The 27,083-nt window shown below is 46.7% G+C and overlaps 1 protein-coding gene across 3 annotated transcripts in view; it reads left to right on the top strand.

Moving 5' to 3' along the window:
• ECHDC1 (ethylmalonyl-CoA decarboxylase 1) overlaps window positions 1-27,083 on the top strand; it is a 173,364-nt gene that overhangs the window by 72,624 nt on the left and 73,657 nt on the right. For all 3 annotated transcript variants that reach the window (XM_063917300.1, XM_063917299.1, XM_063917301.1), the window contains one exon: window positions 19,837-20,058. In XM_063917300.1, coding sequence (XP_063773370.1) covers window positions 19,839-20,058 — 220 coding nt within the window. In that variant the 5' untranslated portion in view covers window positions 19,837-19,838. The remainder of the gene's footprint in view (window positions 1-19,836; window positions 20,059-27,083) is intronic.

Raw genomic sequence — 27,083 nt, 5'->3', positions numbered from 1 at the left:
AGTCTCCGTTTGAACCTCTTGAATCTGTGGACCTTAAGTTGCTTACTCTTAAGGTCTTGTTTCTGCTGGCTATTGCCTCTGCTAGACGGGTTTCAGACTTGGGTGCCTTTATCCTGTCGGACACCCTTTCTGATTTTTCACCGTGACCGGGTGGTTCTTAGGATGCGCCCTGGTTATCTACCTAAGGTGGTGTATTCTTTCCACCTTAACCAAGAGATTGTGGTTCCAGCCTTTATCTCTCCTGAATTGTCCTCCAAAGAGCGGTCTTTGGATGTGGTACGTGCTCTCCGTATCTATGTGAAGAGAACAGCCTCCGTTAGGAAGTCTGATTCTCTCTTTGTACTTTTTGGTTTTCAAACATGGCTGGCCTGCGAATAGGAAGACCCTGGCCAGATGTATTAGAATGGTGATTACACAAGCTTATGTACAGGCTGGTCTTCCAGCTCTTGCTACCATCAAAGCCCATTCCACTCGATCTGTTGGACCTTCTTGGGCAGCTCGCCGTGGTGCGAGCCTTGAACAATTGTGCAAGGCGGCTACGTGGTCCTCAGTGAACACGTTCATAAAGTTCTATGCCTTCGATACTTCCAACCTCCCAGGATGGCTCCTTTGGACGCCCGATTCTTGTGCCCGCTACAGTGCGTACCCTCCCATGAGGAACTGCTTTAGGACATCCCCGATGTTATCCCTGTGGAACCCATTGTACACTGCTGCAGAAAAGGAGATTTATGATAAAAACTTAACTTTGTTAAATCTCTTCTGCGAGGTACACTGGGTTCCACAGGGCGCCCACACTGACGCACTTAGCTTCTTTGCGGTGCACGAATTGGGGTTCCCCGTCACTTTACGAAGAAAATGACACCAAAAACAGTAAAAACTGCATGTCGACCTTTTGCCATGTCGACCTAGTACATGTCGACCTATTGACCATGTCGACCAAATCAACACAGCCATTTTCATGACCATCACCGATTTCAATGAAATTTGCTGTGCTTGTTAGGTCTGACGAGAAACTAATTTACACCAAATTTCAACATCATAGGTTGGATATTTTTGGAGATGGAGTCATTTAAAAATGACCAAAATATGCAATTTTACTGCTGCGGGGGTCTTTTTGTTTGCCTGTAACTTGAGTTCTAGTTAAGACAGAGATGAAATTAGTGTCATTTTGAAGCTTATGGCTAGATCTTTTCACTTCAATTTTAATTTAGTAATGTAGTACTAAAAAAAGTTTAATAACCTTTGACCATGACCTTTGACCTCAATTTTTAAAAATAGGGATATATATTTTTTATAATTTTTTTTTATAATTTTTTTTTTTTTTTATGAGTTCGCCCATATTTTATTTAAACATGTACCAAATTTCACTTTGGGACTCCCATGGGATAATGCGATAATTTACTGACAAGCAGGCAGCTAAATTATACAAAATTCTCACTTGCAGACAGTGTATTATAAAGTTTTGAAAAACAGCAATATAACCTTAATATACATAACAGACCAGGTTTTGTTCATGCTTTCCATGAGTTTAGTTTTGAAGTTGCAGACAGAGTTTCTCTTTCTGTAATGGTGTACACACGTCCTGTTGTAGTCATTGGGTCTACTGTTGTTAGTATATCACAACGATCAACTAGAAGAATGTTGGGTTTCCCTGGGTATTTGTATGATGGGGATGGTCCTTGTGGGTGGAGAAAGCTGATCTTTACTAATTCGTACTTTTCATCTACATCAAGAACATATGCTACCCACCACTCTGCATCATAGACACAAGTGACAGATCATTTAATGTCTTTAAATTCTACTTCGTCCTCCAGTAAACAAACTCGTTCCACTTTTGAAGATGTAGAGTAGGAATAAACTTTAGTTGACAGAGTAGTTGCTGATAATGGAATAAAGGAATGTAGTTTCTGGGTTCCAGCAATTGTGCGGGATTGCTCAAATCGAGCTTCCAGGAACTTCTCTTCTGCCTCGTGGTCAGCTGAACTGGCGTACTTGAAAGAGACAGCTGGAACATTCTCAACGGCCCAATCAAACAATTGTCGAGGTGCCATTATTTGTTGATCGTACGGCCTTTCGAGACTGGCTCGTGCAGCTAATCTTTTCACAGTGCCACCAACTCCATCACATGCCCCTTTTCCATGGGAGGTGGCTGAAAAGTGCCACTCGGCTGGAATTCCAAAGTCTTGCTCGTGACAGCAAAGATTAATGAAATTCTTTCGATTTTTATACTGAGAGGCAGCTCCATCTGAGAAATAAATGATCTTTGTAACGATAGGATACTTTTCCTTAAGAAAATTTATGAGTAACCTCTGGAATAAATGAACTGCAGCAGTGTCATGGTGAAGGCTGCCTGATATAATAACAAAGCTGACATGCTTTAGACTCCCTGCCTCATCTATGAAGTATGCTACACAAGGATAAAGAGTTGCTTTTGCGTTATTCCAGTGGAAACCTTGCACTTCGTCTTGCAGTACAAACGAATAGTTCTCTGCAAAGTCGCAGATTACCAAAAACTCCCCTGGTTGCAAACTTAATTTAAGGTCTGCTTGAAAAGACAACTGTTGTCTGGCAATGAAGGGATGGCGCAGCAGTATTTGTAACTTGTCACAAAAAGCATCCACAAAGTCATCAGATGAATGCGTAACTGTCTCAAGATTAGAACGGTCAACAGAGACCCATTGTTTGTAAGAAATATTATCCATCATGCTGTCATCCATTAACTGCCTCAACTGTTCCTTAAAATGTTTGAGGCGGTTGGCATCTTCACATTCATTACACTCATTAAGGTAGCATGCTGGCTGAGGAGGATTGCATATTATCATCGCCAAACAATCCTTATACTATTTCAATGGGATCTCTTCCTTTTAGAAATCTTTGCACCTAATATCATGAGTTTGACATTCTGGTGGATGGTGCAGACAAACATTGAATGTGTACCACTTCCTCCAGCTAAAGTGCAGTGTTTGGGGTGAAGTTCTGCAAACTTTGAAAACCCTAGACGTTGTAGCGGAAACTTTTCTTTAAACAAGGTATACGCCTGTTTTAAATTGCTTAAAACCAACCGTTTCTGAGCATGAACTCTTTTTCCAGCTCGCATTTTTACAGAAACAAAGTCTTTCTTTCCGGGCATGATGCGACTTATATCATCAGATTCATAAAAGTTTCTGACATTTGCAGTTTCTTCTGTCAGCACCTTCCCTGGTTTTGGATTAGGTGTGGAAAGTATACCTTTCTCTTTAACAAGCTTTTTAGCTACACGAACCCTAAAATTGGATGCACCAAACTCTTCCTCCACTTTTTTAATACTCTAACTTTTTGGAAGCACAGTCAGGATTTGCACTTTTTCACTTCTATTTGTGGATAATTGAAATTTGTCTTTCAACTGACTAATAATTTCTGATTCTGCAGACTGCAATTCTGAATCATTGCAGTCATCTGTATCTAATTTTAATAATTTCCTTTTCACAGCAGTGCAAATCTTTTGAAGCTTTTCCTTTTGGATATTGTTGTTTTAGTTTATTCCTAACAGGGGACTCGCCAATTGCTTCCAAGCTTTTATTAAAGGATGTTACTACTTCATCATTCTCATATTCAATGTCCCTGTCTGAGTCTTCTTGTTGACAACTAGGTCCAGGTTGAACTACATCCAGTTCTTCACTGGAATCAGATGCATTAACTGATAATGATGCAATTTTCTTCCTACACTGGTCACAAATTTTGCTTCCCAACGTAATTCCTGAATCAGGAAGCTTATCACACATCCACTTCAAAACTGGTCGTAAGTTTTTCTTTTATGAAGAATGATTTGCTCTCCCAAATGGATTACAACATATAAACTTAAGGGGGGGTATACATGGAGCAATAATCTAAGCAATCTGACTAGATTGCTTAGATTTTCAGCAAGGTCACTCCGTGTGTAGCCCTAACAGCGATAGCCATGCGCAGCGCCACGCAGCGCTATCGCTGGTGCTAGATTGGCCTGCATGCAGGCCAATCTAGCGGGTCGCTCACTTCACCCGCTAGGTGAAATGAGCGCCCCCCCCCCCCGTCTCCCCCCGCACGCTCAGCACAGATCGTGCTGTGCTGAGCGCCGGGAGAGATGTGTGCTAAGCGGTTCGCTCAGCACACATCTCTCCCGCATCGGGCCCTGAATACTGGCCTTTACGCTTCCATTCTGAATGACTCATTTTGGAACCACAGCCTATAACACTGTTATTACACAACTACAAGCAGTGTTGTCTTTAACGTTTTGGTTTCGGTTTTGATTCTAATCTAATTTTTAAAGTTGCCAACTCTAGCAACACATTTTATATTTTCTGTTCGTTTACCCTTTAACCTATAACAATCTATGAAACATGTTTATATTATATTGTATGCATAACTGCATTACCATTTATTATTAAAATTAACCTACTGGTATTTAATTACCATTTTAAATTACTGCTGGTAAACAAAAACAAATTAGCTCAACATCCTATAGTAGTCCCAAAAATAAATTTGGTACACATTTAGAAGAGGTATAAGGGCATTTTTATTTTTAAAGAAAAATGTAAAACAAAAAAATTCCTTTTTTTAAAAAATTGAGGTCAAAGGTTATTAAACTTTTTTTAGTACTACCTTGCTAAATTAAAATTGAAGTAAAAATATCTAGTCATAAGCTTCAAAATGACACTAACTTTATCTCTCTGTCTTAATTAGAACTTAAGTTACAGGCAAACGAAAAGAGCCCAGCGGCAGTAAAATTGCTTATTTTGGTCATTTTTAAATGGCTCCACCTCCAAAAATATCCAACCTATAATGTTGAAATTTGGTGTAGATTAGTTTTTCCCACCATCCTACTGGTACACCAAATTTCATAAAAATCGGAGAGGGTCAGTAAAAAATTTTTTAGTTGATTTGATATGGAATGACACCTAAGTGTGGTCGACCTAATGGCTCATACCCTTTGGCACCTAGGTCACTTAACACTTTCTTTATTGGCTGTAAACAAAAAGGATTTTCTCTTTATTATGTACATTCTCTCGCAGCTTCTCCCATCTGCCTCCTGCACGTTATATCACAGCCCTTTATTCGGCCGTGGGGTATCTCCAACTATGTATTCTCTGGCCCCCACAGTTGCAGGACACACACACAGCTTCCACTCTGAGCCTTTCTCTTAGGGGTTACAGTCCTCTGCGGGTAAACGCCTTGCTCTGCCCTCTAAGTGATACTAAATATTTTCAGTGGCATCTGCAGGTCAGTTCCCTGTGCTGCTCATCTCTAGCTTCAAAAAAGGGAGGAGAGGGAAATGGAAGACACTAATAACTTTTTAGTACCAGTCTATTACTTTTATAAAGGCTTTTATATGTTGTAATGGTGGTGGCACTATGTAAACATTTTTGGCTTTTTGAGCTGCTCTATGAGCAACGTCGTCTAGTGTTTCCCCTCCCGCGGCCGCGCGTACACACTGCTCGATATGACAATTCAGTGACGTCACGCAGCGGCTGGACCATGCAGGCAGCTCCTAGACGACAGTCCAGATAGAGCATGCATGTACTGCCGACACCCAGGGCTGTTAACGACCCATGATGCCACGCATCGGCCATAGTCGCCAGCATACACACTTGCAGAGAAAGTGAATGACATCGCTCATGAAGGGAGAAAATGAGTGACGTTGTTCATTTTATCAGCAAGTGTGTATGCACCATAATATTGAACGTCTTGCACACAAAGAGAAAAATGTTGCCAACCCCTGCTTTGCATAATTGCCCTTAATAACTTGTTGCATTTTATGCAGCTCAAATAGCGAAAGTATCATACACCTACAGGGCATACTTGCCTACCTGACCCTCTCCATGAGGGAGAAAATGCTCTGTTCCTGCTCTTTCCTGGTAATGTATGATTGCCATCACCTGTGGTGAACTAGTTAATTGATAAGAAAGGCGTTTCACCACAGGTGATGGCAATCATACATTACCAGGAAAGTCCAGGAACAGAGCATTTTCTCCCTCATGGAGAGGGTCAGGTAGGCAAGTATGCTACAGGGTTAGAAAGAAACCTCTAGGCTACCTTTTATACCACCAAAGTTAGATGTTCGCTAGTAGACTAATTATGTAGGGTTTATTTATAAAGCATCGTGTAGCAAAACCTGGTGCCTATGATCTGGTTTATTGCCTTTTAAATATTGGGTATAAACAAACCGCTGTGTCGTTAATTATTAATGTATTATTTTACGGTGCTTAAAAGTGAAAGTAAATGCATTTAAAAAACATTTACAGTGCCTTGGTAAAGTATTCACCCTCCTTGGCTTTTTACCTATTTTGTTACATTACAACCTGTAATTTTTTTTATGTTTTTTTAAATCTGAATTTTATGTGATGGATCTGCACAAAACAGTCTAAAAGTTTGTGAAGTGAAATGAGAAAAAATTATATAAAATTTTTTTATAAATAAAAATCTGAAAATTGGCATGTGCATATGTATTCACCCTCTTTGCGATGAAGCCCCTGAAAAGTTCTGGTGCAACCAATTGCCTTCAGAAATCACATAATTAAATGAAGTCCACCTGTGTGCAATCTAAGTGTCACATGATCTGTCAGCATAAACAAACCTTTTCTAAAAGGCCCCAGAGGCTGCAACACCACTAAGCAAGAGGCATCACACTATGAAGACCAAGGAGCTATTCAAACAAGTCAGGGACAAAGTTGTTGAGAAGTACAAGTCAGGGTTGGGTTATAAAAAAATAAATAAATAAAAATATCCAAATCTTTGATAATCCCCCGGAGCACCATCAAATCCATCATCTTCAAATAGAAAGAACATGGTATCACAACAAACCTGCCAAGAAAGGGACAGCCACTAAAACTCACAGCCCGGGCAAGGAGGGCATTAATCAGAGAGGCAGCACAGAGACCAAAGTTAACTCTGAAGGAGCTGCAGAGTTCCACAGCAGAGACTGGTATATCTGCGCATGTGAACACAATAAGCCGTACACTCCATAGGCTTTATGGAAGAGTGGCCAGAAATATAGGATTTTGGTACCTACCGGTAAATCCTTTTCTCCTAGTCCCGTAGAGGATGCTGGGGTCCACCAGGAGCCACTGGCACTTTAAGAATTTAGGAGTGTGGGCTGGCTCCTCCCTCTATGCCCCTCCTACCGGACTCAGTCTAGAAACTGTGCCTGAGGAGATGACATACTTCGAGAGAAGGACTTAACACAGATAATGGTGAGATTCATACGAGCTCACACATACAGGCACGTCAAGACAACTTGCTTGAACTAATCAGCAAACAGCTGAAACGTTACTTACCCAGTAACTATGCAGCATGCAACTAAACAAAGTGGTACTGAACCAAATAACAATTAGCAGGAAAACGAAGCGCTGGGCGGGCGCCCAGCATCCTCTACAGACTACGAAAAAAGGATTTACCGGTATGTACCAAAATCCTATTTTCTCTAAAGTCCTAGAGGATGCTGGGGTCCACATTATTACCATGGAAATGTACCAAAGCTCCCAGAACGGGAGGGAGAGCACAGAGGCTCCTGCAGAGCTGATTGACTGAACTTCAGATCATCAGAGGCCAAAGTATCGAACTTGTAGAACCTTGCAAACGTGTTCGACCCCAACCAAGTCGCCGAGATACCCTGAGCAGCCGCCCAGGAAGACCCCACCTTACGAGTAGAGTGGGCCTTAACCGAATTAGGACACGGTAGTCCCGCCGTAGAATAGGTGTGCTGGATAGTGAACCTAATCCAGCGAGAAATAGACTGCTTAGTAGCAGGACACCCAATTTTTTCGGGATCGTACAGGACAAATAGAGAGTCCGACTTCCTGTGACGAGATGTTCTCTTCACATAAATCTTCAGAGCCCTCACGACATCCAAGGACTTTGAAGTAATTGAGGAGTCAGTAGCCACTGGCACCACGATAGGTTGGTTGATATGAAATGCTGAAACAACCTTTGGAAGGAACTGCGGATGAGTCCGGAGCTCAGCCCTATCCTTATGGAAGATCAAGTAAGGGCTTTTGCATGACAAAGCCCCCCAGCTCGGAGACACGCCTAGCCGAAGCTAAAGCCAACAAAGTGACCGCTTTCCACGTAAGAAACTTGAGCTCCACCTCCTGTAGAGGCTCAAATCAATCCGACTGGAGAAACTGCAATACCAAGTTAAGTTCCCAATGCGCCGTAGACATCATAAAGGGAGGTTGGATATGCAGAACTCCCTTCAGAAAGGTCTGAACCTCAGGGAGGGCAGCCAATTGTTTCTGAAAGGAAATGGACAGGGCTGAAATCTGGACCTTCACAGATCCCAATCTCAGCCCCATATCCACTCCTGCCTGCAGGAAAGAGGAAACGTCCCAGTTGAAATTCCACCGCAGGAAACTTCTTGGACTCACACCAAGAGACATATCTCTTCAAGATACGATGGTAATGTTTAGACCAGAGGTTCTCAAACTTGGTCCTCGGGGGCCCACACAGTGCATGTTTTGCAGGTCTCCTCACAGAATCGCAAGTGAAATAATTAGCTCCACCTGTGGACCTTTTAAAATGTGTCATTGAGTAATTAATACACCTGTGCACCTGCTGAGTTACCTGCAAAACATGCACTGTGTGGGCTCCCGAGGACCGAGTTTGAGAACCTCTGGTTTAGACGTTACCCCTTTCCTAGCCTGTATGAGGGTAGGAATCACTTCTTTCGGAATACCCTTCCGAGCAAGAATCAGGCGTTCAACTTCCATGCCGTCAAACGCGGCCGCGGTAAGTCTTGATAGGCGAACGGACCCTGCTGCAGTAGGTCCTCTCGAAGAGGAAGAGGCCTCGGCTCTTCTTGCAGTAGATCCAGAAGGTCCGCGTACCAAGCCCGTCTCGGCCAGTCTGGGGCAATGAGGATCGCTTGAACCCTTGTTCTCCTTATGAGCTTTAGGATTCTTGGGATGAGAGGGAGTGGTGGAAACACGTACACTGACTGGGAACACCCACGGAGACACCAGGGTGTTCACCGCCACTGCCTGAGGATCGCTCGACCTGGAACAATAACGCCGAAGCTTCTTGTTGAGACGAGAGGCCATCATGTCTATTTGGGGTAGACCCCAAAGATCTGTTACCTCCTTGAACACCTCTGGATGGAGGCCCCACTCTCCCGGATGGAGATCGTGTCTGCTGAGGACGTCTGCTTCCGGAATGAAGATGGCTGACAGCGCCAAGGCGTGCTTTTCTGTCCAGAGGAGTATTCTTGTGACCTCTGACATCTCTGCTCTTCGTTCAGCCCTGTCGGTTTATGTAAGCCAGTGTTGTTACGTTGTCCGACTGTACCTGTATGGCCCGGTTTCTTAGAAGAGGGGCCGCCTGAAGAAGACCATTGTAGACGGCTCTTAGTTCCAGGATGTTGATTGGCAGGCCGGCTTCCAGGCTTGACCATCTTCCCTGGAAGGTCACCCCTTGAGTGACTGCTCCCCAGCCCCGGAGGCTCGCATCCATCGTTAGCAGGACCCAGTCCTGAATTCCGAACCTGTGGCCCTGCAATAGGTGAGGCAGTTGGAGCCATCATAGGAGTGAAATCCTTGCCCTTGGCGATAGATGAATTCTCTGATGCATGTGGAGGTGAGATCCCGACCACTTGTCCAGGAGATCCAGTTGGAAGGTCCAAGCATGAAACCTCCCGTACTGGAGAGCCTTGTAGGAGGCCACCATCTTTCCCAATAGGCGAATGCATTGATGAACCGACACCCGGGGTGGCTTCAAGACATCCCGGACCATGGATTGGATCACCAACGCCTTGTCCCACGGAAGGAACACCCGCTGTACTTCCGTGTCCAGGATCATTCCCAGAAACGACAATCTCCGGGTCGGATCCAAATGTGACTTTGGAAAATTCAGAATCCACCCGTGACTCTGAAGCAGCCGTGTTGTAAGAACAATAGATAGACGATGCCTTTATCAAGAGATCGTCCAGATAAGGAATGATGTTCACACCCCGTTTTCGGAGTAGCGTCATCATTTCCGCCAGCACCTTGGTAAACACCGTCGGTGCTGTGGAGAGGCCGAACGGCAGAGCCTGGAACTGAAAATGACAGTCCAGCAATGCGAATCGGAGATAAGCTTGATGCGGCAGCCAGATCGGAATGTGAAGGTACACATCCTTGATATCCAGGGATACCAGGAATTCCCCCTCTTCCAGACCTGCTATCACCGCCCTGAGAGACTCCATCTTGAACTTGAACTCCTTTAGGAAGGGGTTCAAAGATTTTAGATTCAGGATGGGCCTAACCGAACCATCCGGTTTCGGTACCACGAAAAGGTTCGAATAGTTACCCTTCGCCATCATGTGCGGCGGTACTGGCACAATGACCTGTGCCTCTACCAGCCGTTGAACAGCCCCCTGTAGTACTGTGCTGTACTTCCAACAGAGTTGGCAAGCCCGACTTGAAAAACCGATGAGGAGGGAGACTTTGAAATTCCAGCCTGTATCCCTGAGAGACCATATCCACCACCCAGGGATCCAGGCCGGAGGAGACCCAGACATGACTGAACTGCCTGAGTCTCGCCCCCACGGGCCCCACCTCCGGGCCGTCCCGTCCACTGTCATGTGGAGGACTTAGGGGTACCCGAAGCAGGCTTTTGTTCTTGGGAACCTGCAACGGCAGGCTTCTTGGACTTAACCTTACTTCCCCTGAAGAAGGAACCAGAAGACTTTGCCTTTCTGGTCTTGTTGGGCCGAAAGGACTGCTGCGAAGCTGAGGAGAAGGATCTCTTCGGAAGAAGGAGCTGCTGAGGGAAGATACGGAGACTTACCCGCAGTAGCGGTAAATATCCATCATCCAGGGCTTCCCCAAAGAGAGCTTGACCTGTATAAGGTAACGACTCCACACTCTTTCTGGATTCCGCGTCGGCCGACCACTGGCGGAGCCACAGTACCCGACGAGCTGAAACAGACATGGAAGAAATTCCTGCAGCCATGGAACCCAGGTTTTTCATAGATTCCACCATGAAACCTGCAGAATCATGAATGTTACGCAAGTACAATGCAACGTCATCCCTATCCATCGTATCCAAATCCTCCATCAAGGCAGCCTTCCATTTCACTATAGCCTTAGCAATCCATGCACTAGCAATAGTGGGACGCAAGATGGCCCCTGAAGCAGTGTACACTGACTTCAGAGTAATATCAAATTTGATATCAGCCGGCTCCTTTAAAGCGGTAGATCCCTGTATCGGTAAAACCACCTTCTTTGAGAGTCTGGATACAGATGCGTCAACAATAGGCGGGTTTTTTCACTTTTTCCTATCCTCAGGGAATGGAAAGGCTACCAGAACCCTTTTAGGGATCCAAAACTTCTTTTCAGGATTCACCCAGGCCTTTTCAAATATAGCATTCAGCTCTTTTGACACAGGGAAGGTTAGCAAAGCTTTCTTGTTTTCACTGAAGAGAGCCTCAACCTGCTCAGGTGTGGTATCATTAACATTTAACACATCCCTGATCGCCTCTATCAACAGCTGCACCCCCCTTGCAAGAGATGCGGACCCCCGCAACACATCCCCGTCACCATCTGTAGTGTCTGAATCGGTATCCGTGTCGTCTTGTGTTACCTGCACAGGCGCACGTTTGTGGGGATATATAGCGGGGTGACCCAAGGTACCTGACAAGGGCCACACAGCCATAGAGGACTGTAAGACCTGGGTTGCAGACTCATTACTGGTAACCCTGTCAGAAATCTGGGAAATCCAAGTCCAGATAGAGGAAAACCACTCTGGTTCCCTTGCTGGAATCTGTGCTAAACCAGTGCGAACCTGATTGCATGGAATGGGATCATCCTTGGAGGATAAATCCTCTGCAGCATATGACACTGTATCCCTGGACATCGCTGCTAGTGACCACCAAACACACCACACACACACAGGATGGGGTAAGACAGAGTTTCCACCCTCAAGAATGGCAAGAGAGAGACAGAGATTGGAGCCAACCCACACCAGCGCTATCTAAACTAAGAGACACCTCTTACCAGCGCTGACTTGTGCTCCTTAATAGGACACACAGTCAAGAATTCAGCCTCTCCCCCTTCTACAACCCCCTGGTACCGGTAAAGTAACTGGAGCTGCTGTGGAGTGGATGATGATCTTCCTTCTTGCAGCATGGAGGAAAATGGCGCTGGAACGCTGCAGGTCCGCTCTGAGGAGAAGCTCCGCCCCATTCCCGGAGCGGTCTTCCTGCTCAACTGTGTTTAAGTTTTGGTCTGAGGAGTTGTGCTGGCTGGATCCCTGGGGTCCGACAGGCTTGCTGACCAAGTGTTAGAGGTAAGCGCTGGCCCAGGGCGCCCCTCACAGCGCCACACAGTGTGCCTCTGGTTACCATCCGGGAGCACGGTTAATACCGCGCTCCCACCCCTGTTGCCGCCATCGTCACACTGGCCCACCGCTTGCTAGGGGGGGTCGGTGATTAACTCACCACATCCTTCAGCTCTTTAAGGGGTCGACGGCATGCTGCTGGGGTGAGCGGTGCCCCTGTAGCGGAGACCGATCAGCCCCTCTGGAGCTCAGTGTCCAGTCAGCGGAGTCAGTGGCTCAGACCCCGCAGGGCGGACACTGCTCCCCCCTTAGTCCCACACTGCAGGGACGCTGTTGCTAGCAGCCTCCCTGTAAAATAAAAAACTCTAAAATTAAACTTTTTTCAGGAAAGCTCAGGAGAGCTCCCCTAGCTGTGACCGGCTCCTCCGGGCACAATTTCTAAACTGAGTCTGGTAGGAGGGGCACAGAGGGAGGAGCCAGCCCACAGTCTTTAAACTCTTAAAGTGCCAATGGCTCCTGGTGGACCCGTCTATACCCCATGGTACTAATGTGGACCCCAGCATCCTCTAGGACGTTAGAGAAAAAGCCATTACTTAGTGTTAAAAATAAGAAGGCAAGTTTTGAGTTTGCCAAAAGGCATGTGGACGACACCCCAAATGTATGGAGGAAGGTGCTCTGGTTATATGAGACTAAAATTTAACTTTTCGACCACCAAGGAAAACGCTATGTCTGGCGCATACCCAACACATCCCATCCCCCCAAGAACACCATCCCCACAGTATAACATGGTGGTGGCAAACTGTTTTAAGTCGAGGGAAAAATGGATGGTGCTTAATACAGGGATATTCTTGAGCAAAACCTGTTTCAGTCTGCCTGTGATTTGAGACTGGGACAGAGGTTCACTTTCCAGCAGGACAATGACCCGAAGCATACTGCTAAAGCAACACTCGAGTGGTTTAAGGGGAAACCTTTAAATGTGTTGGAATGGCCTAGTCAAAGCCCAGATCTCAATCCAATAGAGAATCTGTGGTCAAACTTGAAGATTGCTGTTCACAAGCGGAAACCATCCAACATAAAGGAGCTGGAGCAGTTTTGCCTTGAGGAATGGGCAAAAATCGCAGTGGCAAGCTCATAGAGACTTATCCAAAGCGACTTGCAGCTGTAATTGCCACAAAAGGTGGCTCTACAAAGTACTGACTTTAGGGGGGTGAATAATTAGGCACGCTGAAGTTTTCTGTTATTTTGTCCTGTGTGTTGTTTGCTTCCCAAGAAAAAATAAGAATTTACTTACCGATAATTCTATTTCTCGTAGTCCGTAGTGGATGCTGGGGACTCCGTAAGGACCATGGGGAATAGCGGCTCCGCAGGAGACAGGGCACAAAAGTAAAAGCTTTAGGATCAGGTGGTGTGCACTGGCTCCTCCCCCTATGACCCTCCTCCAAGCCTCAGTTAGGATACTGTGCCCGGACGAGCGTACACAATAAGGAAGGATTTTGAATCCCGGGTAAGACTCATACCAGCCACACCAATCACACTGTACAACCTGTGATCTGAACCCAGTTAACAGCATGATAACAGCGGAGCCTCTGAAAAGATGGCTCACAACAATAATAACCCGATTTTTGTAACAATAACTATGTACAAGTATTGCAGACAATCCGCACTTGGGATGGGCGCCCAGCATCCACTACGGACTACGAGAAATAGAATTATCGGTAAGTAAATTCTTATTTTCTCTGACGTCCTAAGTGGATGCTGGGGACTCCGTAAGGACCATGGGGATTATACCAAAGCTCCCAAACGGGCGGGAGAGTGCGGATGACTCTGCAGCACCGAATGAGAGAACTCCAGGTCCTCCTCAGCCAGGGTATCAAATTTGTAGAATTTTGCAAACGTGTTTGCCCCTGACCAAGTAGCAGCTCGGCAAAGTTGTAAAGCCGAGACCCCTCGGGCAGCCGCCCAAGATGAGCCCACCTTCCTTGTGGAATGGGCATTTACATATTTTGGCTGTGGCAGGCCTGCCACAGAATGTGCAAGCTGAATTGTACTACACATCCAACTAGCAATCGTCTGCTTAGAAGCAAGAGCACCCAGTTTGTTGGGTGCATACAGGATAACAGCAAGTCAGTTTTCCTGACTCCAGCCGTCCTGGAAACCTATATTTTCAGGGCCCTGACAACATCTAGCAACTTGGAGTCCTCCAAGTCCCTAGTAGCCGCAGGTACCACAATAAGCTGGTTCAGGTGAAACGCTGACACCACCTTTAGGGAGAAACTGGGGACGAGTCCGCAGCTCTGCCCTGTCCGAATGGACAATCAGATATGGGCTTTTGTGAGACAAAGCCGCCAATTCTGACACTCGCCTGGCCGAGGCCAGGGCCAACAGCATGGTCACTTTCCATGTGAGATATTTCAAATCCACAGATTTGAGCGGTTTAAACCAATGTGATTTGAGGAATCCCAGAACTACGTTGAGATCCCACAGTGCCACTGGAGGCACAAAAGGGGGTTGTATATGCAGTACTCCCTTGACAAACTTCTGGACTTCAGGAACTGAAGCCAATTCTTTCTGGAAGAAAATCGACAGGGCCGAAATTTGAACCTTAATGGACCCCAATTTGAGGCCCATAGACACTCCTGTTTGTAGGAAATGCAGGAATCGACCGAGTTGAAATTCCTCCGTGGGGGCCTTCCTGGCCTCACACCATGCAACATATTTTCGCCAAATGCGGTGATAATGTTGTGCGGTCACCTCCTTCCTGGCTCTGACCAGGGTAGGGATGACCTCTTCCGGAATGCCTTTTTCCCTTAGGATCCGGCGTTCAACCGCCATGCCGTCAAACGCAGCCGCGGTAAGTCTTGGAACAGACATGATCCTTGCTGAAGCAAGTCCCTTCTTAGTATCTCTTGAAGTTCCGGGTACCAAGTCCTTCTTGGCCAATCCGGAGCCACGAGTATAGTTCTTACTCCTCTCCGTCTTATAATTCTCAGTACCTTGGGAATGAGAGGCAGAGGAGGGAACACATACACCGACTGGTACACCCACGGTGTTACCAGAGCGTCCCAACTATTGCCTGAGGGTCTCTTGACCTGGCGCAATACCTGTCCAGTTTTTTGTTCAGATGGGACGCCATCATGTCCACCTTTGGTCTTTCCCAACGGTTCACAATCATGTGGAAGACTTCCAGATGAAGTCCCCACTCTCCCGGGTGGATGTCGTGCCTGCTGAGGAAGTCTGCTTCCCAGTTGTCCACTCCCGGAATGAACACCGCTGACAGTGTTATCACATGATTTTTCGCCCAGCGAAGAATCCTTGCTGCCATTGCCCTCCTGCTTCTTGTGCCGCCCTGTCTGTTTACGTGGGCGACTGCCGTGATGTTGTCCGACTGGATCAGCACCGGTTGACTTTGAAGCAGAGGTCTTCCTAGGCTCAGAGCATTGTAAATTGCCCTTAGCTCCAGTATATTTATGTGGAGAGAAGTCTCCAGACTTGACCACACTCCTTGGAAATTTCTTCCCTGTGTGACTGCTCCCCAGCCTCTCAGGCTGGCATCCGTGGTCACCAGGACCCAGTCCTGAATGCCGAATCTGCTGCCTTCTAGTAGATGAGCACTCTGCAGCCACCACAGAAGAGACACCCTTGTCCTTGGAGACAGGATTATCCGCTGATGCATCTGAAGATGCGATCCGGACCATTCGTCCAGCAGATCCCACTGAAAAATTCTTGCGTGAAATCTGCCGAATGGAATCGCTTCGTAAGAAGCCACCATTTTTCCCAGGACTCTTGTGCATTGATGCACTGACACTTGGCCTGGTTTTAGGAGGTTTCTGACTAGCTCGGATAACTCCCTGGCTTTCTCCTCCGGGAGAAACACCTTTTTCTGGACTGTGTCCAGAATCATCCCTAGGAACAGCAGACGTGTCGTCGGAATCAGCTGCGATTTTGGAATATTTAGAATCCACCCGTGCTGTCGTAGAACTACTTGAGATAGTGCTACTCCGACCTCCAACTGTTCTCTGGACCTTGCCCTTATCAGGAGATCGTCCAAGTAAGGGATAATTAAGACGCCTTTTCTTTGAAGAAGAATCATCATTTCGGCCATTACCTTGGTAAAGACCCGGGGTGCCGTGGACAATCCAAACGGCAGCGTCTGAAACTGATAGTGACAGTTCTGTACCACGAACCTGAGGTACCCTTGGTGAGAAGGGCAAATTGGGACATGGAGGTAAGCATCCTTGATGTCCAGGGACACCATATAGTCCCCTTCTTCCTGGTTCGCTATCACTGCTCTGAGTGACTCCATCTTGATTTGAACCTTTGTATGTAAGTGTTCAAAGATTTCAGATTTAGAATAGGTCTCACCGAGCCGTCTGGCTTCAGTACCACAAATAGTGTGGAATAATACCCCTTTCCTTGTTGTAGGAGGGGTACTTTGATTATCACCTGCTGGGAATACAGCTTGTGAATTGTTTCCAATACTGCCTCCCTGTCGGAGGGAGACGTTGGTAAAGCAGACTTCAGGAACCTGCGAGGGGGAGACGTCTCGAATTTCCAATCTGTACCCCTGGGATACTACTTGTAGGATCCAGGGGTCCACTTGCGAGTGAGCCCACTGCGCGCTGAAACTCTTGAGACGACCCCCCACCGCACCTGAGTCCGCTTGTACGGCCCCAGCGTCATGCTGAGGACTTGGCAGAAGCGGTGGAGGGCTTCTGTTCCTGGGAAGGGGCTGCCTGCTGCAGTCTTCTTCCCTTTCCTCTACCCCTGGGCAGATATGACTGGCCTTTTGCCCGCTTGCCCTTATGGGGACGAAAGGACTGAGGCTGAAAAGACGGTGTCTTTTTCTGCTGAGATGTGACTTGGGGTAAAAAAGGTGGATTTTCCAGCTGTTGCCGTGGCCACCAGGTCCGATGGACCGACCCCAAATAACTCCTCTCCTTTATACGGCAATACTTCCATGTGCCGTTTGGAAACTGCATCACCTGACCACTGTCGTGTCCATAAACATCTTCTGGCAGACATGGACATCGCACTTACTCTTGATGCCAGAGTGCAAATATCCCTCTGTGCATCTCGCATATATAGAAATGCATCCTTTAAATGCTCTATAGTCAATAAAATACTGTCTCTGTCAAGGGTATCAATATTTTCAGTCAGGGAATCCGACCAAGCCACCCCAGCGCTGCACATCCAGGCTGAGGCGATCGCTGGTCGCAGTATAACACCAGTATGTGTGTATATACTTTTTAGGATATTTTCCAGCCTCCTATCAGCTGGCTCCTTGAGGACGGCCGTATCTGGAGACGGTAACGCCACTTGTTTTGATAAGCGTGTGAGCGCCTTATCCACCCTAGGGGGTGTTTCCCAACGCGCCCTAACTTCTGGCGGGAAAGGGTATAACGCCAATAATTTTCTATCGGGGGAAACCCACGCATCATCACACACTTCATTTAATTTATCTGATTCAGGAAAAACTACAGGTAGTTTTTTCACACCCCACATAATACCCTTTTTTGTGGTACTTGTAGTATCAGAAATATGTAACACCTCCTTCATTGCCCTTAACATGTAACGTGTGGCCCTAATGGAAAATACGTTTGTTTCTTCACCGTCGACACTGGAGTCAGTGTCCGTGTCTGTGTCGACCGACTGAGGTAAATGGGCGTTTTAAAGCCCCTGACGGTGTTTGAGACGCCTGGACAGGTACTAATTGGTTTGCCGGCCGTCTCATGTCGTCAACCGACCTTGCAGCGTGTTGACATTATCACGTAATTCCCTAAATAAGCCATCCATTCCGGTGTCGACTCCCTAGAGAGTGACATCACCATTACAGGCAATTGCTCCGCCTCCTCACCAACATCGTCCTCATACATGTCGACACACACGTACCGACACACAGCACACACACAGGGAATGCTCTGATAGAGGACAGGACCCCACTAGCCCTTTGGGGAGACAGAGGGAGAGTTTGCCAGCACACACCAAAACGCTATAATTATACAGGGACAACCTTATATAAGTGTTTTCCCTTATAGCATCTTAATATATTATAATATCGCCACATAAAATGCCCCCCCTCTCTGTTTTAACCCTGTTTCTGTAGTGCAGTGCAGGGGAGAGCCTGGGAGCCTTCCTAGCAGCGGAGCTGTGTAGGAAAATGGCGCTGTGTGCTGAGGAGAATAGGCCCCGCCCCCTTTTCGGTGGGCTTCTTCTCCCGTTTTTCTGACAACCTGGCAGGGGTTAAATACATCCATATAGCCCCAGGGGCTATATGTGATGTATTTTTAGCCAGAATAGGTACTTTCATTGCTGCCCAGGGCGCCCCCCCCAGCGCCCTGCACCCTCAGTGACCGTTGGTGCGAAGTGTGCCGAGAGCAATGGCGCACAGCTGCAGTGCTGTGCGCTACCTCATGAAGACTGAGAAGTCTTCAGCCGCCGGTTTCTGGACCTCTTCTCTCTTCGGCATCTGCAAGGGGGTCGGCGGCGCGGCTCCGGTGACCCATCCAGGCTGTACCTGTGATCGTCCCTCTGGAGCTAGTGTCCAGTAGCCTAAGAAGCCAATCCATCCTGCACGCAGGTGAGTTCACTTCTTCTCCCCTAAGTCCCTCGTTGCAGTGAGCCTGTTGCCAGCAGGACTCACTGAAAATAAAAAACCTAACAAACTTTTTCTAAGCAGCTCTTTAGGAGAGCCACCTAGATTGCACCCTGCTCGGACGGGCACAAAAACCTAACTGAGGCTTGGAGGAGGGTCATAGGGGGAGGAGCCAGTGCACACCACCTGATCCTAAAGCTTTTACTTTTGTGCCCTGTCTCCTGCGGAGCCGCTATTCCCCATGGTCCTTACGGAGTCCCCAGCATCCACTTAGGACGTCAGAGAAAAGAAAAAAAAACATCTTCAAAGTTGTAGCCATGTTCTGTAAATGAAATGATGCAAACCTTCAAACAATCCATTTTAATTTCATATTGTGAGACAACAAAACATGAAAAATGCACAGGGGGGTGAATACTTTAGCAAGGCATTGTATATCTAATTTTATACTACAGGTTGAGTATTCCGAAATACGGAATATTCCGAAATACAGAATTTTTTGAGTGAGAGTGAAATTGTGAAACCTTTGTTTTCTGATAGCTCAATGTACACAAACTTTGTTTAATACACAGTTATTAAAAATATTGTATTTACTGACCTTCAGGCTGTGTGTATAAGGTGTATATGAAACATAAATGAATTGTGTGAATGTACACACACTTTGTTTAATGCACAAAGTTATTAAAAATATTGGCTAAAATGACCTTCAGGCTGTGTGTATAAGGTGTATATGAAACATAAATGTATTCTGTGCTTAGACTTGGGTCCCATTGCCATGATATCTCATTATGGTATGCAATTATTCCAAAATACGGAAAAATCCGATATCCAAAATACTTCTGGTCCCAAGCATTTTGGATAAGGGATACTCAACCTGTATAAACATATGTTATATTTGTCATACACCCCCAGTTAATTTTATTGCATAATAGTTTGGAACACTAAATATAAAGTTTATCACAGTTTAATATATTTATTTCTAGAAATGGCAGCTTCCATATGGAGATGCACGGTGAGAAGAGCAGGACCAGGATGGCGCCTTCACAGATCTATGTCTCTGTATAACAGTAGCCATGGTTTTAATGAGACAGAGATTAAGAATAAGTTTGCTCAGTTCTCCGGTGGATCAGTGGAGCTCTGTAAAGGAGAAAATGGAATTGCAGAGCTCTGCATAAATAATCCAGTTCGAATGAACGCATTCACAGGTATACAAACACTCAGAAGTTTGGGATGATAAGAATTTTTTTTTTCCAATAACTGTTGCACTCAGTAACTTGAAGATTCTCAAACAATGCAAAATTTAGTTGGAAAAATGTCCAAACCATGATGAATGTGCCAATGAAATTGTGCTGCATTTTGTATGATCCACAGGAGCTCCTCCAGTTTACACATACAAATCTGTGTTTCCCAACCTTGGTCCTCAGGGATCACTAACAGGTTTTATTGATATCCATGCTTGAGCACAGATGGTAAAATCAAAATAACTGAGGTACAAATAAAGTCCCCTGTGCTCGAATATTGCTGTGCTTAAAACCTGGACTGTTATACCCCTTTCACACCGCTCAAATAACCTGGTATATTGCCGGGTCGATGTGCGGCGTGAAGGGGGTAAGTCCCAAATTCTTGGGTCACCTGCCCCGGTATTTCAACCCAGGAATAAAGCAGGGTTATTACCAGGTCAGGTGCAGTGTGAATGGCTTGCTGGGTCGATGCAACCTGGGACCCATTCACAGTATAGGCAGAGGCGGTGCCAGAGATGATCTGATCTCCAGGCGCTGCCTCCGCACACGTCACCGCTGACGTCACCAACTCAGGCAATTTGCCAGGTTGGTGCCGACAGTCTGATAGGGGTCTCAACCGGGTCACACCTGGGAAGGACCTGTGCACAAGTCTTAGGTGCGACCCGGTATAACGATGTGAAAGCGGTATTGGTGTGCCTTGAGGACTGTGGTTGGGAACCCCTTTTTTTGGAGTGTTTCCCAACTCCAGCACTCATGGACACCTAATTTTAGCACATCTCCTCAGTATCACAATTAAGATAATTAGCTAGTAATGAAGACACCTGTGCAGCAACTAGGAAATCAGTAAAATCTGCAATGTTAAGTTTCCCTGAGGACTAGAGATGGGGAAACACTGATAAATTAATTTTCCCCATGTAATTCAACTGCACACTGTAGATACCACAGAGTAAATATTTAACCACTTAACTGATGATTTCTCTAACGTCCTAGTGGATGCTGGGAACTCCGTAAGGACCATGGGGAATAGCGGGCTCCGAAGGAGGCTGGGCACTCTAGAAAGATCTTAGACTACCTGGTGTGCACTGGCCCCTCCCACTATGACCCTCCTCCAAGCCTCAGTTAGATTTCGTGCCCGGCCGAGGTTGGATGCACACTAGGGGCTCTCCTGAGCTCTTAGAAAGTTATAGTCTTAGAATTTGTTATTTTCAGTGAGACCTGCTGGCAACAGGCTCACTGCAGCGAGGGACTAAGGGGAGAAGAAGCGAACTCGCCTGCTTGCAGCCGGATTGGGCTTCTTAGGCTACTGGACACCATTAGCTCCAGAGGGATCGACCGCAGGCCCAGCCTTGATGTTCGGTCCCGGAGCCGCGCCGCCGTCCCCCTTACAGAGCCAGAAGCAAGAAGATGGTCCGGAAAATCGGCGGCATGAAGACTCTGTCTTCACCAAGGTAGCGCACAGCACTGCAGCTGTGCGCCATTGCTCCTCTCACACACTTCACACTCCGGTCACTGAGGGTGCAGGGCGCTGGGGGGGACGCCCTGAGGCAGCAATAAAAACACCTTGGCTGGCTAAAATACCTCAATATATGGCCCCAGGGGCTATATATGAGGTAAATACCCCTGCCAGAATTCCATAAAAAACGGGAGAATAGGCCGCGAAAAAGGGGCGGAGCCTATCTCCTCAGCACACTGGCGCCATTTTTCCCTCACAGCTCGGCTGGAGGGAAGCTCCCTGACTCTTCCCTGCAATTCTACAGTACAGTAAGAGGGAAAAGAGAGGGGGGCCGTTAAAATTGGCACTGTATACAGTATATTATATAAAAGCTATTAGGGACATAACTCAGTTAGTCCCTGTATATATATATAGCGCTCTGGTGTGTGCTGGCATACTCTTACTCTGTCCCCCCAAAGGGCTTTTGTGGGTCCTGTCCTCGTTTAGAGCATTCCCTGTGTGTCTGCGGTGTGTCGGTACGGCTGTGTCGACATGTTGAATGAGGAGGCTTATATGGTGACAGAACAGAGGCCGATATATGTGATGTCGCCCCCTGTGGGGCCGACACCAGAGTGGATGGATAGGTGAAAGGTATTAACCGACAGTGTCAACTCCTTACATAAAAGGGTGGATGACGTAACAGCTGTGGGACAGCCGGCTTTGCAGCCCGCGCCTGCCCAGGCGTCTCAAAGGCCATCAGGGGCTCAAAAACGCCCGCTCTCTCAGATGGCAGACACAGATGTCGACACGGAGTCTGACTCCAGTGTCGACAAGGTGGAGACATATACACAATCCACCAGGAACATCCGTGACGTGATCCCGGCAATAAAAAATGTGTTATACATTTCTGACTTTAACCCAAGCACCTCTAAAAATGGGTTTTAGGTTTGGGGAGAAAAAACAGGCAGTGTTTTGTTCCCCCATCAGATGAATAAATGAAGTGTGTGAAAGCGTGGGTTCCCCCGTTAAGAAACTGGTAATTTATAAAAAGTTACTGATGGCGTACCCTTTCCCGCCAGGTGGATAAGTTACGCTGGGAGATATCCCCTAGGGTGGATAAGGCGCTCACACGTTTGTCAAAAAAGGTGGCACTGCCGTCTTAGGATACGGCCACTTTAATAGGTACCTGTTGATAAAAAACAGGAGGCTACCCTGAAGTCTGTATTTACACACTCAGGTACTAGACTGAGACCTGCAGATAGTGCTGCTGCAGCGTGGTCGGTGACCCTGTCAAACAGGGATACTAGTTGGCAAACATGAAAACATATTAAAGACGTCGTCTTATATATGGGGGATGCACAGAGGGATATTTTGCCGGCTGGCATCCAAAATAAATGTAATGTCCATTCTGTCAGGAGGGTATTAGAGACCTGTCACTGGACAGGTGATGCTGACTTAAAAAGCGCATAGAGAGCCTTATAAGGGTGAGGAATTATTTGGGGATGGTCTCTGGGACCTCGTATCCACAGCAACTGCTGGGAAGAAATAATTTTACCTCAGGTTTCCTCACAGACAAAGGTACAGTCCTTTCGGCTTCAGAAAAGCAAGCGGGTCAAATGGCGCTTCCTTTCTGTACAGAGACAAGGGTAGAGGGAAAAAAGCTGCACCAGTCAGCCTGTTCCCAGAATCAAGATTCTTCCCCCGCCTCCTGTGAGGCCACACCATGACGCGGGTGCTCCACAGGTGTAGCCAGGTACGGTGGGGGGCCGTCTCAAAAATTTCAGCAATTAGTGGGCTCGCTCACAGGTGGATCCCTGTTTCTTTCAAGTAGTATTTCAGGGGTACAAGCTGGAATTCGAGATGTCTCCCCCCAGCCGTTTCCTAAAATATGCCTTGCTGACAACTCCCTCAGGCAGGGAGGCTGTGCTAGAGGCAATTAATAAGCGGTATTCCCAGCAGGTAATACTCAAGGTGCCCCTACTTCAACAAGGATGGGGTTAATATTCCACACGGGTTGGGGTACCGAAACCGCATGGTTCGGTGTGACCCATTTTATATTTAAAATCCTTGAACACAAAAATTCAAGTTCAAGATGGAATCGCTCAGGGCGGTTATTCCAAGCCTGGACGAGGGGGATTACATGGTATCCTGGGACATCAAGGATGCTTACCTGCATGTCCCCATTTACCATCCTCGCCAGGAGTACCTCAGATTTGTGGTACAGGATTACCATTACCAAGTCCAGACACTGCCGTTTGGACTGTACATGGCACCGAGGGTGTTTTATCAAGGTAATGGCCGAAATGTTGATACTCCTTCAAAAAAAAAAAAAAAAAAAAAATTATCCCGTACTTGGACAATCTCGTTATAAGGGCGAGGTCCAAGGAGCAGTTGGTAGTCGGGGTAGCACTATTTTGGAAAGTGCTACAACAGCATGGTTGGATTCTAAACAGTCCAAAGTCACAGCTGGTTCCTATGACACGTCTACTGTTCCTGGGGATGGTTCTGGACATAAACCAGAAATAGTGTTTCTCCCGGAGGAGAAAGCCAAGGAGTTGTCATCTCTAGTCAGAGACCTCCTGAAGCCAAAATAGGTAGCGGTGCATCATTGCACGCGAGTCCTGGGAAAAATGGTAGCTTCCTACGAAGCAATCCCATTAGGCAGGTTCCATACAAGAACTTTTCAGAGGGACCTGTTGGACAAGTGGTCCGGATCGCATCTTCCGATGCATAGGCTGATAACCCTGTCTCCAAGGACCAGGGTATCTCTACTGTGGTGGCTGCAGAGTGCCCATCTTCAAGAGGGCCGCAGGTTCGGCATACAGGACTAGGTCCTAGTGACCATGGATTCCAGCCTTTGAGGCTGGGAGGCAGTCACACAGGGAAGAAATTTCCAGGGACTTTGGTCAAGTCAGGTTATTTCCCTACACATAAATATTCTGGACCTGAGGGCCATTTACAATGCCCTGAGGCCGGCAAGGCCTCTGCTTCAAAACCAGCCGGTACTGATCCAATCAGACAACATCACGGCAGTCGCCCATGTAAACCAACAGGGCGGCACAAGAAGCAGGATGGCAATGGCAGAAGCCACAAGGATTCTCCGATAGGCGGAAAATCATGTGTTAGCACTGTCAGCAGTGTTCATTCCCGGAGTGGACAACTGGGAAGCAGATCTTCTCAACAGACACGACCTCCACCCGGGAGAATGGGGACTTCCTCCAGAAGTCTTCCAATAGGATTGTACACCATTGGGAAAGGCCACAGGTGGACATGATGGCGTCCCGCCTCAACAAAAAGCTATAAAAGATATTGCACCGGGTCAAGGGACCCTCAGGCGATAGCTATGGACGCTCTGGTAACACCGTGGGTGTACCAGTCGGTTTATGTGTTCTCCCCTCTGCCTCTCATACCAAAGGTACTGAGAATAATAAGAAGGCGAGGAGTAAGAACGATACTCGTGGATGGCCAAGAAGAGCTTGGTACCCAGAACTTCAAGAATTTATATCAGAGGACCCATGGCCTCTGCCACTCAGACAGGACCTGCGGCAGCAGGGGCCCTGTCTGTTCCAAGACTTACCGCGGCTGCGTTTGTCGGCATGGCGGTTGAACGCCGGATCCTGAAGGAAAAGGGCATTCCGGAGGAAGTCATTCCTACGCTTACTAAAGCCAGGAAAGAGGTTACAGCAACTCATTATCACCGCATATGGCGAAAATATGTTGCATGGTGTGAGGCCGAAAGGGCCCCAACAGAGGAATTTCAACTAGGTCGATTTCTGCATTTCCTGCAAGCAGGAGTGACTATGGGCCTTAAATTGGGTTCCATTAAGGTACAGATCTCGGGTCTGTCGATTTTCTTTCAAAAAGAACTAGCTTCAGTACCTGAAGTTCAGACATTTAAAAAAGGAGTGCTGCAGAGTCAGCCCCCGTTTGTGCCTCCTGTGGCACCTTGGGATCTCAACGTGGTGTTGAGTTTCTTAAAATCACATTGGTTTGAACCACTAAAAACCGTGGATCTGAAATATCTCACGTGGAAGGTGGTTATGTTATTGGCCTTGGCTTCTGCCAGGCGAGTATCAAAGTTGGCGGCTTTGACTTGTAAAAGCCCTTATTTGATTTTCCATATGGATAGGGCAGAATTGAGGACTCGTCCCCAGTTTCTCCCAAAGGTGGTGTCAGCGTTTCACCTGAACCAGCCTATTGTGGTGCCTAGGCTACTAGGGACTTGGAGGACTCCAAGTTGCTAGACGTTGTCAGGGCACTGAAAATATATGTTTCCAGAACGGCTAGAGTCAGAAAATCTGACTCGCTGTTTATCCTATATGCACCTAACAAGCTGGGTGCTCCTGCTTCTAAGCAGACTATTGCTCGTTGGATTTGTAGTACAATTCAGCTTGCACATACTGTGGCAGGCCTGCCACAGCCAAAATCTGTCAATGCCCATTCCACAAGGAAGGTGGGCTCATCTTGGGCGGCTGCCCGAGAGGTCTCGGCTTTACAACTTTGCCGAGCAGCTACTTGGTCAGGGGCAAACACGTTTGCAAAATTCTACAAATTTGATACCCTGGCTGAGGAGGACCTGGAGTTCTCTCATTCAGTGCTGCAGAGTCATCCGCACTCTCCCGCCCGTTTGGGAGCTTTGGTATAATCCCCATGGTCCTTACGGAGTTCCCAGCATCCACTAGGACGTTAGAGAAAATAAGAATTTACTCACCGGTAATTCTATTTCTCGTAGTCCGTAGTGGATGCTGGGCGCCCATCCCAAGTGCGGTTTATCTGCAATACTTGTACATAGTTATTGTTAACTAAATCGGGTTATTGTTGAGCCATCTGTTGAGAGGCTCTATTGTTTCATACTGTTAACTGTGTTTCATATCACGAGTTGTACGGTGTGATTGGTGTGGCTGGTATGAGTCTTACCCGGGATTCAAAATCCTTCCTTATTGTGTACGCTCGTCCGGGCACAGTACCTAACTGAGGCTTGGAGGAGGGTCATAGTGGGAGGGGCCAGTGCACACCAGGTAGTCTAAGATCTTTCTAGAGTGCCCAGCCTCCTTCGGAGCCCGCTATTCCCCATGGTCCTTACGGAGTTCCCAGCATCCACTACGGACTACGAGAAATAGAATTACCGGTGAGTAAATTCTTATTTTTTCCCTTAAAAACATGTTCATATAGTTGTTTTTCTAAAACATTTTTAATTTAATATAGTTTAAAAAGCATTTTTTTAAATATAATATTATGCACATCTGAGGAACACAGGTCACATGTGATCTGGCCATGTCCGTTAAGTAGTGGTGCATAATAGTGTTTAGTCTGGTTACACACATGCCAATTCTGTATGTTAATACAGTTAAAATAAATAACTTTACTGAGAGTGACAATTATGGGGGCATTTAAAAAAAAAAAAAAACTATTTTGTACAGTTAAGTGGTTAATTACATTTGCAACTGCAGTCACAGGAATATCATGCAGCTTAGAGATGGTCTTATGCTTGACTAATTTTCTTACTGATTTCCTCAGATAACTCTGATCCATGTTTAGTGTTGTGCACAAAATTATA

The sequence above is a fragment of the Pseudophryne corroboree genome, chromosome 4, assembly GCF_028390025.1.
Source record: "Pseudophryne corroboree isolate aPseCor3 chromosome 4, aPseCor3.hap2, whole genome shotgun sequence".
Lineage (NCBI taxonomy): Eukaryota > Metazoa > Chordata > Amphibia > Anura > Myobatrachidae > Pseudophryne > Pseudophryne corroboree.
The sequence above is the reverse complement of the archived record's forward strand: the minus strand, read 5'-3'. Positions and strand labels throughout refer to the sequence as shown.